Below are 23,629 nucleotides of genomic sequence, written 5' to 3'. Positions count from 1 at the left end.
CTACACACAAAAAAACATTTCAAAATATATAATATATAAAAAAATATCTTGCAAAAGCAAACATTTCATTCAAAACTCTATTAACTCTTCTAAAAATGGTGTTTTGCATCACAAAAACACTATTATCATTTATATCTGTGGCATGGTATGAATGCCACAGGTATGAATGTAGACCATGAACATCAATGTAATTACATGCAATGTACATTGCAGTTACTTTCTCACCATCATTGACCTCCATTGTTCAAAACCGGAATCCTGTTTGTCGTGTTCAAGCTCTGATTTGATCTGGTTGGTCACAGGTGTTTTCACAGGTGCATTCTGGGTGCAGGTGATTGGTAATTGAGTGTAGGTATTTCAATGGCAGTGTTTAGCAAAAAACCACACGTTACAGGAGCTTACTTTTGAATAATGAGTCTTATGTATGTAGATAAATGCGTGTTTTAGAATTTCTAACTTTGTGTAAAGCAGACAATATACTCTGGCTCAGCAGATCGGGTCAACAGATGTGAAGTGAAGTGGTGCTTTATATTGCGCCCACAAGAACCAGATTCTGTGTCAAGGCAATTGCAAAGAAAAGTGTATGTGTCTTAAATATGTGCATATGTGTTTGTTTTATTTTCTAAGTGAGTGGGTGCATGCAGGATGCTGTGTGTTCTATGTGTGACGCATGCATGCAGTTATGTGCACGATGTGCAGGAAGTGTCTGCTGCTGTGTGCAAGTGCTTGCACGTGTGTGTGTGTGTGTGTGTGTGTGTGTGTGTGTGTGTGTGTGTGTGTGTGCGTGTGTGTGTGTGCCACTGGGGCAGGATATATATCTGCATTGCCGGTTCACTGCATTGCAGGAGATCCGTCCCAACCGGCGAGGGGCACAGCCTCCCGTCGTCTCGATGGAGAACGCGGACGGCGAAACCTTGTCCTTGCCGTACGAGACATCGAAGCTTGCGTCCCCGCCCTTCGGTGATTATGAACAGAGGAGACGAGGTTATAAACGAATCACGTGTTTCACAGAGCAGTGACAGCACCAATTGGCAAACTTTCCTCTCACTCAGCATTTCTTTTGCCTTTGTTGCCGTTTGTCTCTGTCTCTATGTTTCTTGCTGATTGTCTGCGGTCGGTTCACTGCTCTTGCTCTCACGGCTCCAGAGAGTTCTCTTTGTAGTTATCTTTGTTTGCACACACATATGGTCTCTGAGGTAATTATGACAACAAAGTAGTCTATGAATAGAACACTGTAACAGCTCCCTTGTATTGTAATTTATTATTCAGGTGAAAGACATAAATACACACTTACATGTTGTTGTTTTTTACATTATTATGTGAGTTATAACATAACTGACCATAGTTTATGCTCCATGAAATGACAAATAACGTCTGCTCTCTCCCTGAAAGACAACTGATATTCATCTGCCAGAAAATGTGGAGAGTTATGATGGACCATGACAAAAACAAACCAATAAACTGTGCTGATCGCCGGCAGGTATGTCTGCAAAAAGCACTCTTTCTACATGCAGAAGTCTGCACCGGCTCACTACAGGTTTGCATCTCTGCTGCGTCTCACAGATTAATTGTGATTTGAAATGTATATTTAGTTTTCAACAATAAGCGTGTAAACCTGAGGTTGATGCCCAATAAATAAGCACTGAATACATATATTTCTGTGCTTTAGGGCGGGCTTACTGTGATTGACAGGTTGCTGCTGCTACCAGAGCCGTATACGATGTCTCTATGTCTTCCACATTCCAAACATGGTAACCTCTGTTCATTGCCAAACTCAAAGCTTCAAAAACGTCAGTCGGAGGCTTAAACCTGGGGCAAAGCACTCGACTCGCCAGCAGCCACATCGCGTTACAAACGGGTCTTCTGCACCCAGCAGAGTTCTGGTCATAGGTAGCTCTATTCTGAGAAACGTGAAGTTAGCTAAACCAGAGGCTACAGTTACATGTGTACCCGGGGCCAGAGCAGGCGACATTGAGTCCTACCTGAAAGTACTGGCTAAAGACAACCGTAAATACAGTAAGATTGTTATTCACGTCGGCGGGAATGACAGTCGGCTACGGCTCTCTGAGATCACTAAAGTAAATGTGGAATCTGTGTGTACATACGCAAAAGCCATGTCGGACTCCGTAGTTTTCTCTGGCCCCCTCCCGAATCTGACCAATGATGAAATGTTTAGCCGCATGTCATCGTTTCACCGCTGGCTGTCTTGGTGGTGCCCAGCAAACAATGTGGGCTTCGTAGATAACTGGGATACTTTCTGGGGGAAACCTGGTTTGCTTAGGAGGGATGGCATTCATCCCACTTTGGATGGAGCAGATCTCATCTCTGCAAATCTGACCCAGTTTCTGTATGGACCTGGTACATGACAACCCAGAGATCAGACCAGGAAGCAGAGTTGCAGTCTTACACACTCCTCTGAGCTTCCATTAGAGCAGTTACTCACGCAAAACCACATCGAGACTGTGTCTGCCCCACGACCACTTAAATTAATTAAATCAAAAATAAACGATCGAGGAGTTAAACAAAATAACTTAATCCAAGTTAAAACTACCGCAACAGTACAACAAAATAGGATAATTAAATGTGGACTCTTAAATATCAGATCTTTGTCATCTAAAGCTCTACCAGTAAATGAGCTAATATCAGATAATCATATTGATTTATTTTGTCTTACTGAAACCTGGCTGAGTAATGATGAATATGTCAGCCTAAATGAATCAACTCCTCCAAGTCATATCAATACTCACATTCCTCGAGGCGCCGGCCGAGGAGGTGGAGTAGCAGCCATCTTTGACTCCAGCCTATTGTTAACCCCTAAACCTAAACTAGACTATAACTCATTTGAAAGCTTGGTTCTTCGTCTTTCACACCCAACCTGGAAAACAATACAGCCAGTTACATTTGTTATAGTGTACCGGGCCCCAGGTCCGTATTCGGAATTTTTATCGGAATATTTTCAGTTTTTATCAAGTCTAGTCCTTAAAACAGATAAAGTAATTATTGTAGGTGACTTTAATATTCATGTGGATGTCGAGAACAATAGCCTCAGTACTGCATTTATCTCATTATTAGATTCGATTGGTTTCTGTCAGAATGTGCAGAAACCCACTCACTGTTTTTAACCACACTCTCGACCTGGTTCTGACTTATGGCATTAACATGGAAGATGTAATAGTCTATCCACAGAACCCTCTTCTGTCGGACCATTATCTAATAACCTTTGAATTCTTACTAACGGAGTGTATACCGTTAAGCAAGAGTTACTACACTAGATGTCTATCTGATGGTGCCGTAGCTCAATTTAAAGAAGTGATTCCGTCTGTATTTAACTCGATACCATGCTTCGATGTGACGGAGGACTCCTGTGCTAACTTTAGTCCTACCCAGATTGATCATCTTGTCGATAGTGCTACAAGCTCACTGAGAAGGACACTAGACTCTATTGCTCCTTTAAAAAAGAAGTTGGTAAAACAAAGGAGATTCGCTCCATGGTATAACCCTGGAACCCGCAAATTAAAGCAAACATCACGAAAGCTTGAAAGAACATGGCGTTCCACTAACTTGGAAGAATATCGGTTACTCTGGCGAGACAGTCTTAAGACATATAAGAAGGCCCTCCGTAATGCCAGAGCAGCTTATTACTCATCGTTAATAGAGAAAAATAAGAACAACCCCAGGTTCCTCTTCAGCACTGTAGCCAGGCTGACAGAGAGTCACAGCTCTGTTGTGCCGAGTATCCCTATAGACCTCAGTAGCAATGACTTCATGAACTTCTTTAATGATAAGATTATGATTATTAGAGAGAACATTAATAATCTCCTGCCCTCCACCAATCTTTCCACAAATAGAGTAACCTTAGAAACAGCTGTAAACCCTGATATATGTTTAGATGGCTTTACTCCCATTGACCTTGACAAACTGACTTCAACAATTTTTACGTCTAAACCTTCCACCTGTCTCTTAGACCCTATACCGACTAGGCTGCTTAAAGAAGTGCTACCATTAATTCGCACAACTTTATTAGATATCATCAACCTGTCTTTAGTAACAGGTCATGTACCACAGTCCTTCAAAGTAGCTGTGATTAAACCTCTTCTTAAGAAGCCCACTCTGGATCCAGAGGTGTTGGCCAACTATAGACCGATCTCTAACCTTCCCTTCCTCTCTAAGATCCTTGAGAAAGCAGTTGCAAATCAGTTGTGTGACTTTCTGTGTAACAATAGTTTATTTGAGGATTTTCAGTCAGGATTTAGAAAGCATCATAGCACAGAGACAGCTCTGGTAAAAATAACTAATGACCTTCTAATCGCATCAGACAAAGGACTTGTCTCTGTTCTTGTCCTGTTAGACCTTAGTGCTGCGTTCGACACTATAGACCACTACATCCTGTTGCAGAGACTGGAACATTATATTGGCATCAAAGGAACCGCACTGAACTGGTTTGGATCCTATTTATCGGATCGATCTCAGTTTGTTTATGTAAATGATGAAGCCTTGATGAAGACCAACGTCAGTTATGGAGTTCCACAAGGTTCTGTGCTTGGACCAATCTTGTTCACCTTATATATGCTCCCTTGAGGCAATATTATCAGAAAACACTCTATAACCTTTCATTGTTATGCAGATGATACTCAATTATATATATCGATCAAACCAGACGAAACCAACCAGCTTGCTAAACTGCAAGCGTGTCTTAAGGACATAAAAACCTGGATGACCTGCAACTTCCTGATGTTAAACTCAGACAAAACTGAAGTTATTCTACTAGGCCCAGAACACCTCCGAAATCAGTTATCTGATGATATAGTTTCTCTAGATGGCATTGCACTGGCATCCAGCAGCACCGTCAAGAATCTTGGAGTTACCTTTGATCAGGATTTGTCTTTCAACTCTCAGATAAAACTTATTTCTAGGACTGCCTTTTTTCACCTACGTAATATTTCAAAAATCAGGCACATCCAATCTCAAAGCGATGCAGAGAAATGAGTTCATGCATTTGTTACCTCTAGACTAGATTATTGCAATTCCTTATTTTCAGGCTGCTCTAATAAGTCTCTTAAATCTCTCCAGCTGATCCAGAATACTGCAGCTCGTGTACTAACAAGAACTAAGAGGAGAGATCATATTACTCCTGTATTAGCTTCTTTGCACTGGCTCCCTGTAAAATCCAGAATAGAATTTAAAATCCTTTTACTTGCCTACAAAGCCTGAATTGGTCAGGCTCCATCATATCTTAAAGAGCTTATAGTACCATACTGCCCTACTAGAGAGCTGCGATCCAGTGATTCAGGGTTACTTGTGGTTCCTAGAGTCTTAAAAAGTAGGATGGGAGCCAGAGCCTTCAGTTATCAAGCTCCTCTTCTGTGGAACCAGCTTCCCGTTTCAGTCCGGGGGGCAGACACACTCACCACATTTAAGAGTAGGCTTAAGACTTTCCTCTTTGATAGTGCTTATAGTTAGGGCTAGCTCTGGCTTGCCTTGGACCGGCCCATGGACAAACTGGTATAAGCAAAAACTACAGGGGGACTTCCGACACTGAGCACCTCTCTCCTCCTCTTCTTCACCTCCGTCTGTATGCATTGATGTCCCATTAATGCTCATTACTAACTTTACTTCTTCCCCGGAGTATTTGTGCTTTCTTGCCTCACAGGATGACCGCAGTTTTATCTGGACACTGGTTCTTCAACCAGCCATGGTGTTATGTGGGAGTTCACAGGTAGGACCCAAACGCAAGACCACAGGAGACAGAAGTTACTATTAACAGGTTTTATTCAGAATGTGTGAAGGTGTGGAGCCCGTGGTCCGACACCCGAGTGGCAGATCGACGGTGTGAGGCCCGTGGCTCGACACCGGAGGGCTGGCAGCTTGACGGCGAGAGTAGTCCGTGTCACACAAGGAGGGCAGAGCGGCGGAGTGTAATCCGTACACACAAGGAGGGCAGAGGACGCCACGGGGTTGACGCGGGTGAAAGACGGTACGACCTGACAACCCCAGACTGCAGGGCCAGAGCTTATGTAGTGACAGGAGACTCATTAGTGGGCCCTGAGTCTGGTGTGTCAGGCAGCAGGAGGTGATCAGCTGGAGTGTCCTCAGCTGTGCACACTCAAGGGTGTGGCCATGGGAGGAGTCAGGTCAGACAGGGATCCTGGATCCTGACACATGGCCCTGCTGACACCTACTACGATCTTCATTATTAACATTATTAATCCTATTACCGACACCATTAATGCACAGTACTGATTTTGTCTCTTCCCCGGAGTCCTTGTGCTTCCTCTCCTCACAGGTTTCCATGGAGCATGGTTTCATCTGGACCCTGGTCCCTGGTCCTCCTACCATGGCCCTGCTGACTCCAACTGCTAATATCACTTTTATTATTACTCACATTACTATTGGAGATAAACCTTAGCTGAATTTCAGGAGCAGGGCCACACCTCCACGGGGCCACTCCCGGCCACACCCTACAAATACCCACGGCCACCATAGCTCAGCCTGCACGCCTTTCGCACCAAACCGTAAGGCTGCTACACCTTCAGAAAAGAAGAAGGCTGCTACGTCGTTCGCACCAAACCGCAAGAACGCCCCCCCCCCCCTATCCCACGTTGAAAACGCAAGAACGCCCGCAGCACCGCAAAAACAACGAACAGGAAAGGAAAATAAACCCCTTACCTCGCCAGCATGGACCTGCTACTAACCGGGCCTCCCGATGACGACGAACCGTTTGCCTCCCCAGCCGCCACCCGCACAGCCCGGGGCCGCACTCCTCCGAGGCAGGGCTTCCAGACGCCACCGATCGCCTCCAGGAGCGGCCCGGCGGCCCAACGCAGCCGAACCCGCCGACCGGCCACATCCATCGACCGGAATCCCTCCCTCCGGGCAATCCGCCAGTACGGGGACCCAGACCGACCGTCATCGTCCAGCGAACCAAGTCCCACTCCGGCACGCCTCCGTGGCAGACGGCGATCCGCTGCCCGGGAACGCGGGCAATGGACGCGGAAGCCCCCCCCTTCCTCCTCCGCTCGCTCCGGACGCAGCGCTCGGGGACAAACCTCCGACAGCCCGGCTTCCGGCGACTCCAGCATCCCAGCACGCCGCGCTCGAAGCCACCGGCACGGCGCTCGCGCCCCGACCGCATCTCCCAGCGGAACCGACCCGCCCAGGATCGCCGCCTGGACCGTAGCGCGCCTGTTAATGGAGCTGCAGGAGAGTGGGATCCCCCACAAGCGCCGCGACAAAAAAGCGACACTGCTCCAACTCCTCGCAGCCGCCATGACACCTCGCCACTTTCCAGCAACACACGGGCGCGCTGTCAGCGACGCAATCACGCACCACCAAGCCCCGCCCCGCCGGCCTCGACGTTCCAGGTTGCCAGGTTCACAGCGTCCCCCTCCACCTTCCCATGCAAACCCCCCGATTCATGGCCGCTCCGGAATGCCAACTCTCCCTCCCTCACTACTTCCGCAGGATCCTACTGCTCCTTCCAGCTTCGTTCCTTCGGCCTGTACTTTCACTTTCCCCTCTCACCACACTTCCTCTGCTCCCCACCCCGGCACCGGGGTGCCGGGTTTCCTCTCCTGTGTCCCTCCCCCCTATCCCACGTTCCCCACCACACATGCCTTTCCCATCACGACGGGTCCGGGCACCGAGGTGCCAGGCTCCCTCTCCTCTGTCCTCCCCCCCTATCCCCCTTTTCCCACCACACTGTTTCCAGGCACCGGGATGCCAGTTCCCACCTTTTCTCTTCCTACTCCACAACTAGCCCATCCGCTGCCTCTCGGCACCACACTGCCCCCCCCCCCTTCCTCCAAACCAGCCGCCATACGGCCCCGCCGCCGGGCCAGAAAGAAAAGCAACGACTCAGCCATGCTACGCAACGCAGCAACGCCGGAATGGAACGGAACGCAGCAACGCCGGAACGGAATGCAGCAACGGCAGAACGCAGCAGCCACGCATTGCAACGACGGAACACCGAAACGGAACACAGAAACGGAACACAGAAACGCACCCCAGCAACGTAACGCAGCAACGTAACGCAGCAACGCAACGACGCAGCAAGCAACAACGGGATACAGCAACACAGTGCAACAGACGCAGCAACGTAACAACGCAGCAAGTAACGACTCAGCAATGCAGCAAGCAACAACGGATCACATCAAGCAACAACGGAACGCAGCAACGGAACGACGCACGACGCAGCCACGCAACGCAGCAGGCAACGAGACGCAGCAAGCACGGAACGCAAAGCAACAACGGAACGCAGGACGCCAGTGCCCCCACCCCGCCCACTTCCAGCGATGAACTCACCAATTGGCCAACAACGATGCCGCTCCCTCTGCCGTCTTTTGGGGGGTTCTTCACGACGGACGACATTGCCGGAGACCAGCCTTGAAGGAAGAGAAGAGCCGGCCCCCGTACTATATTTCAAATTCAACTCACACCTGAGCCCCTACGAACCCCTCATACGCTAACTACAAACCAGGAAAACACAGCAAACCGCCCCCCACGAACCACTGTTCACCACAGAGACTGGCCGCATCGCCGACCGATCCTGGTTCCTCTGGCACTTCAGGGGAATCCTAACCATCTCCGGGATCAATCCCGGCTCCTTCCCTGGCCACTCCTCCCGCGTAGGAGCCGCCACCACCGCAGCGAGCAGAGGAGTCCCAGACCACCATCAAAGCCTGGGCCGCTGGCCCTCCCCCGCCTACCAACTCTACACTCGCCACAGCGCCACCGACATGCGCAACGGGCAGGCGGCACTGCTCCCGTAGGCAGGCTTTTGGGGGTGTGCAAGGCCCGGGAGCCGCAGTGGACCCTCAAACTAGCCTTTCCCCAAACCGCTTCGCTCAGGCTACCAACCATCCCTAAAACTCTCCAGCCGGCCAAATCGCCGAGGTGGGGCCCTAAGCTAGTGAATTGGAGATAAACCTTAGCTGAATTTCAGGAGCAGGGCCACACCTCCACGGGGCCACTCCCGGCCACACCCTACAAATACCCACGGCCACCATAGCTCAGCCTGTACGCCTTTCGCACCCCACCCTCCCGCCCCTCTTTAAAACTACTCCCGGAAGGCCACCTGCCTCCACAGCCACTACTGTCCCACATGGACCGGGGGGTGTGCAAGGCCCGGGAGCCGCAGTGGACCCTCAAACTAGCCTTTCCCCAAACCGCTTCGCTCAGGCTACCCTCCACCAACCATCCCTAAAACTCTCCAGCCGGCCAAATCGCCGAGGTGGGGCCCTAAGCTAGTGAATTTCATATTACCGATACCATTAATGCACATTATTGACCTGCTTCTTCACCAGAGTCTCTGTGCTTTCTCGCCTCACAGGTTCCTGTCTATCCGGGTTTACCTGGACCAGGTGTTGCCTCCTGTCGTGGTTGTGTCATACATTGAATGTGCTGTAATTACATTGAATTTGTTGTAATTCACTATCCTGTTCTACACATGACATCATTGCACTTCTGTCCATCCTGGGAGAGGGATCCCTCCTCTATTGCTCTCCCACAGGTTTCTTCCTCTTTCCTCCCCGTTAAAGGGGTTTTTGGGGAGTTTTTCCTGTTCTGATGTGAGGGTCCCGGGACAAGAAGATGTCAAACGTGTACATATTGTAAAGCCCTCTGAGGCAAATTTGTAATTTGTGATTTTGGGCTATACAAAAATAAATTGAATTTAATTGAATTGAAATTGAACAAGCAATCCCTTGGCTGATAACAGCCACCCTGTAACCTGTTACTCCCTCAATGACTCCATCTCGTCCCCTCGCTTCCTCTGTTTGCTGGATGCCCCCAATCAGTGCTGCCGTGTTTTCTTTCTTGTTTCCTGACGTTAACACGTCCATTCATTCATTCACCAAACGTGTCAAACGTTTCTTTCCGTCTCCACCAAAAGTTAAACAGAACTCACTTGTCTTTACACACACACACACACACACACACACACACACACACACACACATGCACAGAGACGTTATTAACTCGACAAATTGGCAGGACCTATTTTAGTCTCCTGTGAAAGTTTAGTAAACTCAGCTGGCCCTTTGGCCCATATCGTCTTGCTGCCTTATCCTTAGCTTGTGTGTGTGTGTGTGTGTGTGTGTGTGTGTGTGTGTGTGTGTGTGTGTGTGTGTGTGTGTGTGTGTAGCACACGGCCAGCTACATCACACAGGCTGACGGCGCCCTTTCCTTTTATAGCATGCCCCCCGAGTAACCAGCCCAGAAAAGGGAAGCCGACAGAGGGGGGGGGGGGGGGAGTCACATTTTCACACACCTGCTGGGAGAGACGCACGCTCTGATACACACACTTGTGTGCATGCGGTGCACACAACCTGCAGCGCATTGGGACGCAAATACAGCTCGTGTGCACGGAGCAATTTCAAAAGTGCCCGCGTGTTCAGGAATATGTGAATGCGTGCGAACACGGATGTGCACGTAAATAGCAACATGTAAAAGTATACTGCAACCTCTTGGTGGAACACACACGCACAAAGGTCACGCACATTCATGTGGCCATAACAATAAAGGTGATCTCTGCTCGGCATTACGCTGAGATATACAGTTCCTCTTCCTGCTGCTGATCTACATGTTTTCTAATTAACAACGATAATTCCCACCGCTCCTCTGTTTACTGCTGTGGTAATAGGGGATATCATGACAGGTATTAACCCAATTACCATGAGAAGTATAGCCCCCTCCATGCCCTAGCTGGTATCCAGTGTGGAACAGTAACCATCATCATCCATCCTGCCTCGATAACAAAGGCCATTAGAATCCTCGCAGCCGTCGTTATGGCCCGGTGGATGTTTGCATGAGAGGGATTAAGCTTTGTCTAAATAGCTCATGTTGAGTTTGTAAGTATCTAACTTTTATAAGGTGTTCTTGTCTTTAATTATGCCTGAATAAACCGATAGCGTAATGTGAGAAGAAGCCCTCTGAACAGCGCTGGTTCACTGGTGAACCATGTCGTGCTGAAGTGGTTACAGTGGCTGGCTGCGTTGCCTGGTTAATGGGATGAAAGACGTAACAACATCCTTATTAAAAGCTGCAGGAACGTCACCATGTGACAACTCTGTTGCAGGTCAACGTATCCTCGTACAACTGTTTGTATAATATCTCACGAAAAGTTACTCCCAATTTTTATTGTGTTTTCCCACAAAAGCCAGAAACAGGTGTCTATTGCCTCTCGTTACATGCAAACAGTCCTATCAAAATGAACTTCCGTCTTCACAGGAGACAAAGTTTTAGGCACCAAAACTACTTAGTTTAGAAAAATATTGTGAAGTAAATATTGTGAATTGTGTAAGGCTTAGGCCACAGAACTACTTAGTTAGGTTCAGGAAAAGATTGGGTTTGATTTAAAATAACTACCGAAGTGTCGTTAGTGAAGCACATAAATTAGTTGACGAATAAATCAACGTTGACTTCTTGTTTCACATCGGGAACGAAGGGAACGAAAGATCGCTGTTGGTGGCAGTCATCCACCTCCCCTCCTACTCTCCCTGTGTGCTTTAGTCTGTCTTTATACTAGCTCGTTCATGATTACATGGATAATACACAAAAGGATTTAGTGGAATATCTACGAATGATGAGGCATTATTTTGAGTAGGTATTGCTATGAATGTTGGATGCGAACAGGCTGTGCAGGTAGATGGCTGCTGGGGGTTTAACCTTAAAGGGAACTGGGTGCACTGATGTGACACATGTAGGCTCCCACTCATCGGCCTGTGAACATCGTTGCATCATGTGTTCTGTGGCTTTGAAAGGGATCTTTCTGGAGTTTGAAAGAAATGGGCAATTAGAAGGCACCGAAGCTCTGATGGGAGGGAAACTTGGGTATTTTCTAACCTGGACCCCATTGCCTTTGTTTCTAGGTGACATGGGGACAACACTCTTTGGACGGGTCCAGTATTGAGCGAAAGCGCTGCATCCGGCAGCCGCTAGACGGGCTACAATTCAATCCTTCCAGGCAACTCCTCACTGTCAATGTACGTCCAATAAAAGCGTTTGTTTTTTTGCTGTTGACAGGCTCAGATTGTTACAAGTGTCTGACAACATTAGGGAAAGGACCCCACGTTTGTCTTTAACTTTCGCTTGATCCACTCTTGTTTGTTATTGTGTCCAACTCAAGGAGTACTCTCCTTGTAGTAGTCAATCTCAGTCTGTCAGGCGCAAAAAAACAGCCCAAAAACAGCCCAAAAACACAAAAAACATTGAACACTGATTCAACTTTAAAAAAGTGGGAGTTATCCATTGAAACATTTTAACATCTACTGTACAACATGGATTGATAACATTTTTGGTGGATACATTCGTGATCCCCAGCAGATGTATCCTAATGGCTTTGGTTGTCCCTGGCTTTAGGCACATGTTAGCATTAGCATTGTGTGCATGTTGACGTTTTAATGTTAGCATTTAGCTCAAAGCACCGCTGTGTAAGTGTAGCCTCACAGAGCTGCTAGCACGGCTGTAGACTCTGTTTAAATCCCTCTTCTTGGAGTCCCCAACTGTTTACCCTTTATCAGGTCAAAGTCTCATTGAGAAGTATTGTAATGCACCAACAGGAGCAATAACATGGAACAAGAGGGCTACTTTCAATCCTTTGAAATAGACTTCAATCCCCGATAGTATCAGGTCCTGTTTGTTATTACAGATTATTCAAAACCTTTTTTTACTGAGCCCTGTTCTCACTGTGGGGACCAACATCAGTAGAATGTTGAGAGAGAGTGTGTATATATATATATATATTCTTTTTTTTACAAAATATTGACGATCCCTTACAAATTAACTGTATTCTCAATTAAGTTTCCAGGGATACGCATGTTCTACCGGATTACGGCCGCAGTTTAAAATAGTTTGAAACACTTTGAAACACTTTGAAACACTTGGTTAACGTTGTAAATTGAAACAAAACAGAACAAAAAATCCAATCAAACGACTTGGTTATGTTCAACAACAGAAGTAGTTGGTTCATATGAGATGAGTCAGCAGTCTCCTGGGTGAACGCCCCGTGTATCCCTTGACATGTTGTTGAATGGAAATGTCATCTTGTGGACACAGGGCTGAGTTCACCCACAGAGTTGGGCTTGGTAAATCATTCAAGGCAAATCATTTCCATCTCAATTGTTTTAGGGGTGACTTCAATATAGGAAGAACATAAAATGTTAGATATCTTGAATACCGGAACACTTTTTTCCTTGTTTATTAATATGCTGCGGGGCGGTTTGGAAGCTAAAGCACGAAATGACCCCTTTAAAAGCTGCATTTAAAAGTTAAGATGCACTGTACACATTCACTAACTATGAGGCTTTGAACTGAACTGGACCAAAACAAAACAAATGTTCACCTTCAGTTATCTTTTCTATTCTATTGACTTAAGTTACTCTCACCATCCATCATTGCCTCCAGAGTATGAAAAGCTAATGTATGACCAGAGCCACCTCACACTGTTGAGACACATGGTCATCCTGTGTGCCTCCCCATTGGGGTTTGATATATGTACTGGCCTGTGTAGTGCATGACAACATTAGTATGAACAGTAACATCAATCTGGCCTCTCCAGCATATATGAGCAGCGATCCGCTGTAACATATGGATGAAGGGACAGCGAGGGGAGAGGGGGGAGAGAGGGATCTGATTGTTAGGAGGGGATGGATCTTTTTGAGGGGAAAGTCAATTACGGCTCACAAAGCACTTGGTTAAAATATCAAGGTTGCCGTTCAGTGATAGAACCTGTATCCGTGCCGTGTCAAAGTGCCATCTTTCATCGCTTTGTGTCTCTCCTGGAGGTCAAACCCATTTAGGGCTTCATTTATTAACCCTAAAGTGCTGCTGCTGGCAGGAGCCGGCCTCTCAGTGCCGAGGGGGCCGGGAGGAGGGTGGAAGGCAGAGGTCGGCTTGCACCGGCGCATACGTGCGAGTACGTACGCGTGCAGCAGCCGGTGGATGCGAATGAGACTGTTATGTGTGCGTATGTGCGTGCACACCTTCAGTGATACTTGGTGTAATAGAGTAACACTGGCGGACACGGTGGCGACGGAGCGAGGGGACACTGGAATCCACACAAACTCAATCTGCCCTTGTTGTCAATAAACATTAGAGAGATCATCAAGGAAAAGAAGGGGACATTTTCTTTTTTGTTTTTGCAATAATGACACAGTGCTTTAGGAGATGAAAAATCAATGGGGCCCTGCAGCTCTTTAGATGTACAGTGTCCACACTTCTTCTCCATTCCCTCCACAGAAGTCAGGGGTGAAAGTGACTCCATTGCTCTGTCAATAAGGAGCAACGTTTCTTTGAGGGAGGACTGAACAGGACTGAATATATACATATATATATATATATACAGATGTAATAATACGTATTATGAAACGGGTAGCAGGCAATCTGATTAGAAATTGTTAATAATGTTAAAATCATGCGTTGCGATTGACCCATGGACTTTAAATACTTACAGGTGAACATACAAGCACAGTAGCAGATACACATGCTGCCATAGACTGTATATAGGAAGTGGACGTAGTCATCGACTGCCGTTATGAAGCCACGAGTTGGGCGATTTTGCCCACGGCATCTTGGATTACGCTCGTCGCCATCTTGGCTTTTTTAGAACTGATGAACGGAAGTTACCATGTTTGGAATGCGGAGGAGTAACGTAGAGACACCGTCTACGGCTCTGGTAGCGGCAGCTAAATGTCAATAACAAGGAAGCCCCGCCCTAAAGCATCACCTGCTTTATGGTCTGTTTGACTCTAAATGGACCATCATGTACTAAATGAACATCATGCTGTATTGAAGAAGACTTGAAACTAGAGATTGAGACCATGAACTCATGTTTACAATGTTTACTGAGGGAATAAATCAAGAGAGAAGTGGAGTCATTTTCTCATAGACGTCTATACAATTAGACTTCTTCTTGCAACCAGAGGAGTCGACCCTTGCTGGTCAGTAGAGAGAATGCCAGTTTTAAGACATTCGGCAAAACCGGAGTTTGCCGCCTGCATGAAAACACTCATGAAATACCAACGATTCTACACACAAATGGGATGGAATCCCTGGCAGATACAGAATTAGATTTTAGGAGTTCTGATTCAAGCATGTTGGACTGACTCTGTCTTGAGATTTCTTCAATTGTGTTTGATATTTATGACTGGAGTCACATGCGAGCAACGCAAATAATGACAAAAAACTAAACTGGCCATAAAACGTTGAGCAAAACATCTAAATAGAGTCACGTGCTTTGTGCGAAAAGCGCCACCAAATGTGTTTTTTTCCTTGCAGGCTGTAACCTCCAGGCCGACACAACTTGAAAGTGAGATCCCCTCAGCTCCAAGAACCACCAGCAACGAGGATTACTAAGTATTTACGTCTCACAGTTATCAAGGGACACTGTGGGAGAAAATGTTCCACAAAAAAAAGAAAAGAAGACCGAATGGGTTTCACCAAACATGTGTTCAGCCATTCCACACACACACACACACACACACACAGGCCCGCTCATGCTGGGTTCAGTACATTTGAAGCTATTCAAACAGGAGACACAGTCATGCAATAAAAACGAGGGTGCATTGATCCACTCAAACAGCTAGTTTCACTTGACTTTGCAATTATCTCCTTTTCGTCTCCTGCAATGTCCTTTTTTATTTAGTTTAACAACATCACCTACAACCACGCCAGATGCTCTATGAGGCTGTGCAGAAAAGCAGTGCTTTGAGCTCACTGCCAACATGCTCACTATGATAGCATGCAAAAACGGTGAAAGCTGATGGAAATATCATTGGTTTTGCAGGTATTTGGCCAAAAGCCAAAGTATGCGACAACTAATGTTATCTTAATGGCCTTGATGAAAAGTTTAGGGATCAGCAAACTCATTGTAATTCAACCTGAGGATAGCCGTGCATGTGGGTGTCAAATCATGGCACTCTATCCACTGGTTGTCGAGAAATGTCAACCTCATGGCGGTGGCAGAAGAACCATTAAAGGGATCACCAAAGTCAGTAGAATTCATATTCTGGGGAATTCTCCCAAGAGTTAACGACGCTCCCGCAATGTGTTTTTATGGCAGCTATAGGATTTACGGCACACGACATGCCGGCATGGCTCCTGCAATCAAAGGAACGGGGACATCTTGGATGTTCACCATCTTGATTTAGCATGTTAGCATGCCTTTATCAGCTTATTGGCAGTAGACACGGCTGAGGCTGATGTCATCAGTTCTGCAGGTATTTGGTCATCAACCACAGTCCTGGATGAAGGGAAATGTTATGACCTGATGATGGTGCTGAATGAAAGCAGAAGGGTTCATCGTCTGGACCGCAATTATCTGTACAAACTTTCACGGCAATCCATCTGATAAGCCTCTGGGCGCAAGGGGTTATATTTCTAGGGTTCGGGTAGCCAGAGGATATGTGGGCCAAGACTTCCTTTTCTGTGTTTCCAATTAGCAACTTCCAATTAGCAACTTGAGATGTCATGTTTGACCAGATGATTTCACAAGCAGCCGGTTAACAAGCTGAGTTTAATAAAATAAACTAATATATTTGTAGTGGTTGGGTTCCATGATTGCATTTCGGCCAATGCATTCCGCCTATTCGCTCGCCATGTGGACTGTTATTAACCTGCGTTCAATCAAAGCCTGCTCGAACACGATGGGTCAATGCTACTCGAACTTCAAAACGAAAAACTAAATCTAAAATGAAAATGCCAAAACATTAACAACTTGTCTTGAAACTTGCCCTTTATTACAAAGTTCCCAATGAACCTCTCAATTAAACCTACCTCACATATTAGCTGCATTGTGTTTGTTTCATGAACCTGTTCTTTGCATTAAAAGTGATTGCGATAATGGTGGCTTACTCTTGAATCGTCTACCAGGAACGAGCGTGGACAATTTAGGTAAGTGTCCTTGGACGTATCCAATCAGGGATTTAGCTGTTTGATAATTGATTGAGTGTTAATGGTTCGGTCTGCTTCAGTCTTTTGTGTCCATTGTGAGCGTTGGCATGTTTGATTCATGCGCTGCCAGACCTTGTTGTCCAATACAAAAGTATACATGAGCTCACCGAGAAGGGGTTGTGATTGATCAGTCCACGTACTGTACCTTATGCTTTACTGGAGTGGTACTTTGTGTGTGTATGTGTCCCAGCATGTATGTGATCACATAGGTTTGTCTTCATGTGTCACCCTGAATTTCTGGCTCCTCGATATGAAGTCGGAAATGAACGGAGTCCATTAAACCGTTCTCTCTAAAAGGTGATCTGCTGCTGACTCAGGTTGCGAGAGGGAGGAAGTGATTCTTGAAGGACAGTCCAGCGATGATGAAGTCCCCCTTTTGCAAACCCCCAACCCCTGGAGTGAGGGATTGTGGGATTGGCACTTCAACCCCACCCCTGATCCCTCACAAAGTGAAACCGAACAGCATAGTGGAATAAAATGCTGATGCAAGAAATCAAGAGGAATCCACTTGGGGGGTCAAGGAGAAGAGAAATGCAAAGAGAGAGATACAATGGTGTAACTCAACTATGGGTTTTTTTATGAGAGGAAGAGGTGGAGGAGTGAGTTGAAAAAAAACAAGGTTGAGAGAGGGGAGAAATAAGTGATAGGGAGCAAACAGAAGAGAAAAATAGACCAGACGATAGATGAGTGTGTGAACAAGATCCCACACTTTATGACAGTATTTCAGTGATAAGAGAGGAGAGCTGGGTTCTAAAAGGTGTTGGCTTGAGGAGAGATTGAGAAAGAAAGAGAGAGAGAGAGAATAGAGGGAGGGATGGAGCGAGAAACTCAGATTAAATGGAGAGGGGATGGTTAAGATCACTTAGGAGATGAAACCACCCAAAGAATGGAATGCCCTTCAGGCTATAGGGAGCATATTGTCAGGCACACATACACACAGATTGACTAGTATTACCGGTAACATTTCCTAATTATTATTGATGAATGGTATATCATTGGATATGTAAAGCAATGGTAGTGATGCACAACTAAATTATGATTTTTAACAATTTAACACAGTTTTGTTTCAGGGAACGCCTGAATAGAATTGAACGCAAACGCAAATAATTTCTGACACATGTTGCTCAACACAGCCTGGATGTACTGATCCCTGGATGCAGAAGGAGATAATTGCTGTTGTGGCTGCTGTGAATCTTGCTCCTGTGGTTTCTTAATTGATGAAGATGTGGAGTGATGACAGATGAGAGCTGATGGTGTCTCAGTCCCTCAGTTTGTCAAAGCTCAAAGAGCGTCATGATGTTTCTACCCCCTGGGAGCTCCCTCCTCCAAAAGCTTACTGGCAATGTGAGCCAGGCCACTGGAGGCCATAGACATGTGTAAACGGGCCCACTTCCAGATTCCACATATCATTAACATACTGATGGGATCATGCATTACTCATATTCATACAAATGTGACCCCCTCCCCGACTCAGGGGCTTCCTCCCAATCTCTATTTGTGCAACATGATGCTCTTCACGGTCACTGCCTTCCATTACCTGCACCGAGGCTTAGAAGAGCTTTCTTTCACTCTGACTCACCCTAAAGTTTCTGTTACTGCTGACAAACCGTCCAACTCACGATCTGCAAGCGGCAGGCACGAAAGTACTGTTCCCTGCTTTATATCAGGTTGTCACCTCCTCCACCGGGTTAACCTTCAAGTCCGTCATGTTGCAGAATCTTCTCAGGATCGCCAGGTTCATGGACATTCAATCCCAGGAATCACTGAGCGACACCAGACCTGTTGTAAGGCAATCAGCAGGATAGGACGCACCTCGGCCCGGTGTGCCCCATGTATACAAGCCAGAGCAGCAGCCAGTCCTTTGGGCGGATTGCCTCACCTCTGTGGCACAATGCATGCAGCGCATTTGTACTCAAAAAAGAAAGGTACTTGTGTGAAGAAGCTGATTGTGCTCATTGCAGCATGGTACCAGCTGTAACGTCAGCTAATTGCAGCTGTGCATGCGCGAGCACTGTGATCTAGAGAATGTAGACAGATAGTGATCCGTGAAGGAAGCCATGTTGGAGCCGGCGTAAAAATGAATGCAGAACGCATTACAACTTCAAAGGGCCAGCGAGGCCTGCCGGTAGTTGTCATCTTTGTGGAACCAGTCATTTGGAACAATTACCAGTTAATTGGAGATAAAACTGAGCTGAATTTCAGGAGCAGGACCACACCTCAGCCTCGCCCATTTCCGGCCACACTCCTATAACGACCTACCCACTCTAAACCTCGGCACACTCGCGTTTTCTGCACTCGCAACCGGAACACCACGCAGAGGACGCCGCCAACCGCCATCGAGAGGGTCCGGGCAGCCAAACCCGCGATCTCCACCTCGCCGACCAGCTGCATCCACCCGCCAGAATCTGACAATATGAAGAGTCGTACTCACGGCCGTCCTCCTTTAACTCACATCTCGGTGGCAGAGGGAGACCCGCTACCTCCAGACGTAGACAACGGAAACGTAAATCCAGCTCTCTCCTTCTTCGCTCGCTCCAGACCCAGCTCGGGAACGATCCTCTGATGACTCTGGCTACCCGGCACGCAGCACCCAAAGACGCCGCCCCCCCTCCACGCTCCAGCCAAGTCCCCCATCGAAGACGCACCAGCTGATATCTCCAACTGGACCACAGTCCGCCTGCTAAGAGCATCGAAGCAACAAAGCAAACCGTGCCAACTCCTCACAACTTTCCCAAAGTCACGTTAGGAAAAGAAAAAGAAAAAAACAACAAACACAACGTACCTACATCCAAACACACCGGCGTAACGCCAACGACTGTGACGCCACCACGCACCCCGAAGGTCCGCCCCCAAACCCACAAAGTTACGGGTTGCCAGGTCGCAGCGCCTCACCTCTCATCCCCCTCCACCACCTCAGGCAAACTCAACTCTCCAAAGCGGCAAGAGACTATCTTCCTCCCTTCCATTTCCACAGCATTCCATCCCATCTTTTGGCCGGATTCATCTGTCTGTCCCTTCACCGTTCCCCTACACCACCCTTCTTCTGCCTATACCCAGGCACCGGGTTGCCAGGTCTTCTTTCCTCTGTCCCCCTTTCTAAGCTGCCCCCCCCCCTCTAAGCTGTCGGCACCGAGTTGCCAGGTCTTCTTTCCTCTGTCCCCCTTTCTAAGCTGTCCCCCCCCTCTAAGCTGTCCCGTCACTGTTCTCTTACACCACCTTTCTTCTGCCCGTACACTTCCCCATCCCGCCGCGACGGAACGCAGCAATGCAGCGCAACAACGTATCGCAGCAACAAAACGACGCAGCAAGCAACAACGGGATGCAGCAACGCAGTGCAACGGACCGCAGCAACATAACGACGCAGCACGCAACAACGCAGCAATGCAGCAAGCAACAACAGAACGCAGCAACGGAACGACGCAACGACGCAGCCATGCAACGCAACGTATCGCAGCAACGTAACGCAGCAGGCAACGGGACGCAGCAAGCACGGACCTACTTCCAGCAACCACAGCAACTTGCCATAGCCGGGACACCGGGCACCGGGATGCCAGTGCCCCCACCCCGCCCACTTCCAGCGATGGACCCACACAATTGGCCAACAACGATGCCGCTCCCTCTGCCGTCTTTTGGGGGGTTTTCCATGACGGACAACGTTTGGCGTAGACCAGCCTCGGATCTTGCAAGCAGATGCCAAGTCGTTTCCCCCCATGCTATGAAATCGGACCAATAGTAGCCACAGCATCACGTGGGGCCGCGGAGGGCCCAGCAGTCCATCCCTTAAACTCCTGACAACCTAGCAGTCGGTTACCCAATCATCAAATGACGCTGCGACACCCGTCCGCCAAGGGCGCGTCCTCGATGCAGCTCACGTCTGGGCCACCGCAACGCCATGGCTTTCTCGTTTCCCATTCCAGGAGTTCAGCCCTCCTGCAGACACCCGTCCAACATCGGTTCGGCCATATCCAACGCCGTCTATAAACCCACAAATCCTCACTCGATCTTGCCAACCAGCGCACAGGCTTATTTTGGGGGTCTGCAAGGCCCGGGAGCCGCAGTGGATCCTCAGCTAAGCCTCCCCCAAACCGCATCAGGCCAAATCTCCATCAACCATTCCTCAACACTCCAAACAACCGACGAAGGCTCGCTCCGGCCGAGGTGGGGGCCTAAGCTAGTGAAATCAGCCCTGGACTTCATTCTGCCAGTGCCACAAGTGATTAGAGCAGGGCATTGCATGCCGTGCGCTACAACGTATTCCATTCAGAGCAACTCATTGGCCGGTCAAACTGCATTACAGTGGTCAGAGTGATAATTGCATCTTTACAAATTATCTTCTCTGCCTTCTACATGACTTGACAGCGTAATATGGAATATGGATTTATGTAGATACATGTGGAACATATTACAGGATTATAAATTGAGTTGATTTGAATGCTGAATACTGAATTCAGCAGCACATAAATCATTTTTTAGACTCCCCTTAATGCCAATTGTGGCATGAATAAACACATGCTAAGCTACTTGGGCTCATCGATTGGAGGCATCTGATTCATTCAGTAAAAGTAATCTATCACTGTGGACTTGCCGTCAGCGATTGGATTTTGCAAACAGGACATTAATATCTGGCTGAAAACTTTGAAAGGAAGGGCTGCCTTTCTTTACACTTTTTAATCATACGCAGCATAAATTAATGATAATGTTGGTGGCAAAGACATTATTTTTTCCTTGGAAATAGTGTTGCAGCGGTTATCTTCTACTTGAGGAAACATTCCGGATGATCCCTTTGAGTAGAATGAGTACTTGTTACTGGCTTGAACTCAAGACAAGAAACATTATGTTGAAAGCAAATACACAGATTTTAGTTTGAAGGGTAAAACAAAAAAAAGTAAAGCAAATGTTTTCTATCACCTCAAGCTAAATATTAACTGTTTTACACTTTTAATTGATCAGATTGTGGGGCATACGATCACATTTTGGGAAATCAATAACCTTGCGTTCTCATAGCACGCTGCAGTAAAGACAGACTTCTCTTGCATGGAATGCAATTATATACATAGGCAATATCAGGGGGTGGCAATTTAGAAACTGGCACCGAGTAGTGTACTGAAATATCAGTCCATCCAACGTTTTTCGAACTACGAAAAAAAAGGAGAAAATGGAGAACTCTCATAAACTTTGAGCTTATATGTTCGACACAATGTCTCTTCATCACAAAGCCGTCGCAGCTCATGGCCATGCGACCGTCCTTGCGAACATTATAACCTTACTTGTGCTGTCTATTGATGAATCCATGGCACTCTCCGTGGTGCTGAAGAAGCAGATTTGTAATTGCAATTTTTCGTCTGATTCCCGCCCTTCTTTCAGTGTCTTCCTGGATCTATAATATTCTATAGACTATATAGCTAAGGGGACGGGTATTAGATTTATGACATATTATTTCTCAAATATGTGTTTTCATTTGTAAGATTCTCTCAGGTGAAGTCCCTGACCAGTTCAAGACTGAAAGCTAATCCACAGGTCCATTCTTACGCAACTCGTCAATTTTCAGATCTTCATCTCCTCACAATTATCTTTATTTTTTTGTTTTTGATAATGCATTGTTATTGTTGTTATTATACATCATATCTTCTTAAAAGGTGCTTATGTAAGAACAAACTGCAGGTGCAGTGATCACAACCTTCTGTGGCTGTGAGCTCGTAGTTTTAATATAAAGGGGAAACTAGAAAAGGTGTTTGCTCAGTGTTTTTTTAAATGGAAGTTGAGCAGAAACAACAGCAGAGTTTATAGCAAAAACTATTGTATGTGACGAACGCATCCTGAGCCGGCAACACAAGCTCGCCTCCTCCAGCTCTCTCTCTCTCTCTCTCTCTCTCTGTCTCTCTCGTGATTTATGGTTCTGTTTTTCTGTGTGCTCCTTCGGTTAGTAGCTCTAGTAGACCTAACGTTGACATTTTTCTCAGGCCCGAGGACTCCGATCAGAATATTCATAGACTATTGATTATTCCAGCTCAGGAAATGCGGACTGCCCCTCCGCACTTCTTTGCTTTTACACACCCCTCTCAATCTTCCATGAATGTTGTCTGTGATGGGAGAGAGAGCTTAAAGGTTAATTGATAGGAAAGAGCGGAGGCTGAGAAAGAAGTGAATGAAGCCGGTCGCAGGAGTTTATTACGTGGTGGCTCCAGCTGACTGCTGAACTGATTCTGTTTGTTCTTTAATGTTGGATTTCAGATTCAGTCGTCGTCCTGACATGCATCCCATTAGTGCACTGATATTTAGGAAACGTAATCCTTATTATTGTTACCTTTTTTTTGGGGGGGGGGTCAAAGAAAAGACACACTGACAACTCCTTTGGGTCTCTCTTGACAGGACAAAACATAGTTTCCATTCATTTATTTCAACAAATTGTTCTCTAACCTTAAGCTAATCAATGGCTTCCCTAAACCAGGAACCATTAAGTGAAGTCACTGACAGGATGACTGTTTGACAACCTGCAAACACTTGCCGCTTCATGGCCCTAAAGCCTGTTACAGCTTTAGTTTTTGGAATTTGGTAACATTGTATTTAGCTTTAAAGGTGCACTAATTTATCTCTTATGGGCAATAACTCCTGCAAATATTATGCTAAACATGCTAGATACAGAATGACACTTTTGTTGAATTTGCACATAAATCCACTTCTG

At 46.7% G+C, this 23,629-nt stretch overlaps 1 protein-coding gene across 1 annotated transcript; it reads left to right on the top strand.

Annotated features, from left to right (window-relative positions):
• Positions 1-811: 811 nt before the first annotated feature.
• Positions 812-9,679, top strand: LOC306781295 (uncharacterized protein). Its single transcript, XM_079274080.1, has 4 exons — positions 812-960; positions 1,393-1,537; positions 1,670-9,229; positions 9,329-9,679. Exon 3 carries the CDS (start codon positions 6,676-6,678, stop codon positions 8,026-8,028), a length of 1,353 nt encoding a protein of 450 aa, XP_079130206.1. The 5' UTR covers positions 812-960; positions 1,393-1,537; positions 1,670-6,675; the 3' UTR covers positions 8,029-9,229; positions 9,329-9,679.
• The last annotated feature ends 13,950 nt before the right edge of the window (positions 9,680-23,629 follow it).

This window comes from Melanostigma gelatinosum, assembly GCF_949748355.1.
Source record: "Melanostigma gelatinosum genome assembly, chromosome: 8".
Taxonomy (NCBI): Eukaryota; Metazoa; Chordata; class Actinopteri; order Perciformes; family Zoarcidae; genus Melanostigma; species Melanostigma gelatinosum.
The sequence above is the reverse complement of the archived record's forward strand: the minus strand, read 5'-3'. Positions and strand labels throughout refer to the sequence as shown.

Coding starts and splice junctions, on each gene's coding strand:
- LOC306781295 (XM_079274080.1), top strand. CDS start 6,676: ATGGACCTGCTACTAACCGGGCCTCCCGATGACGACGAACCGTTTGCC.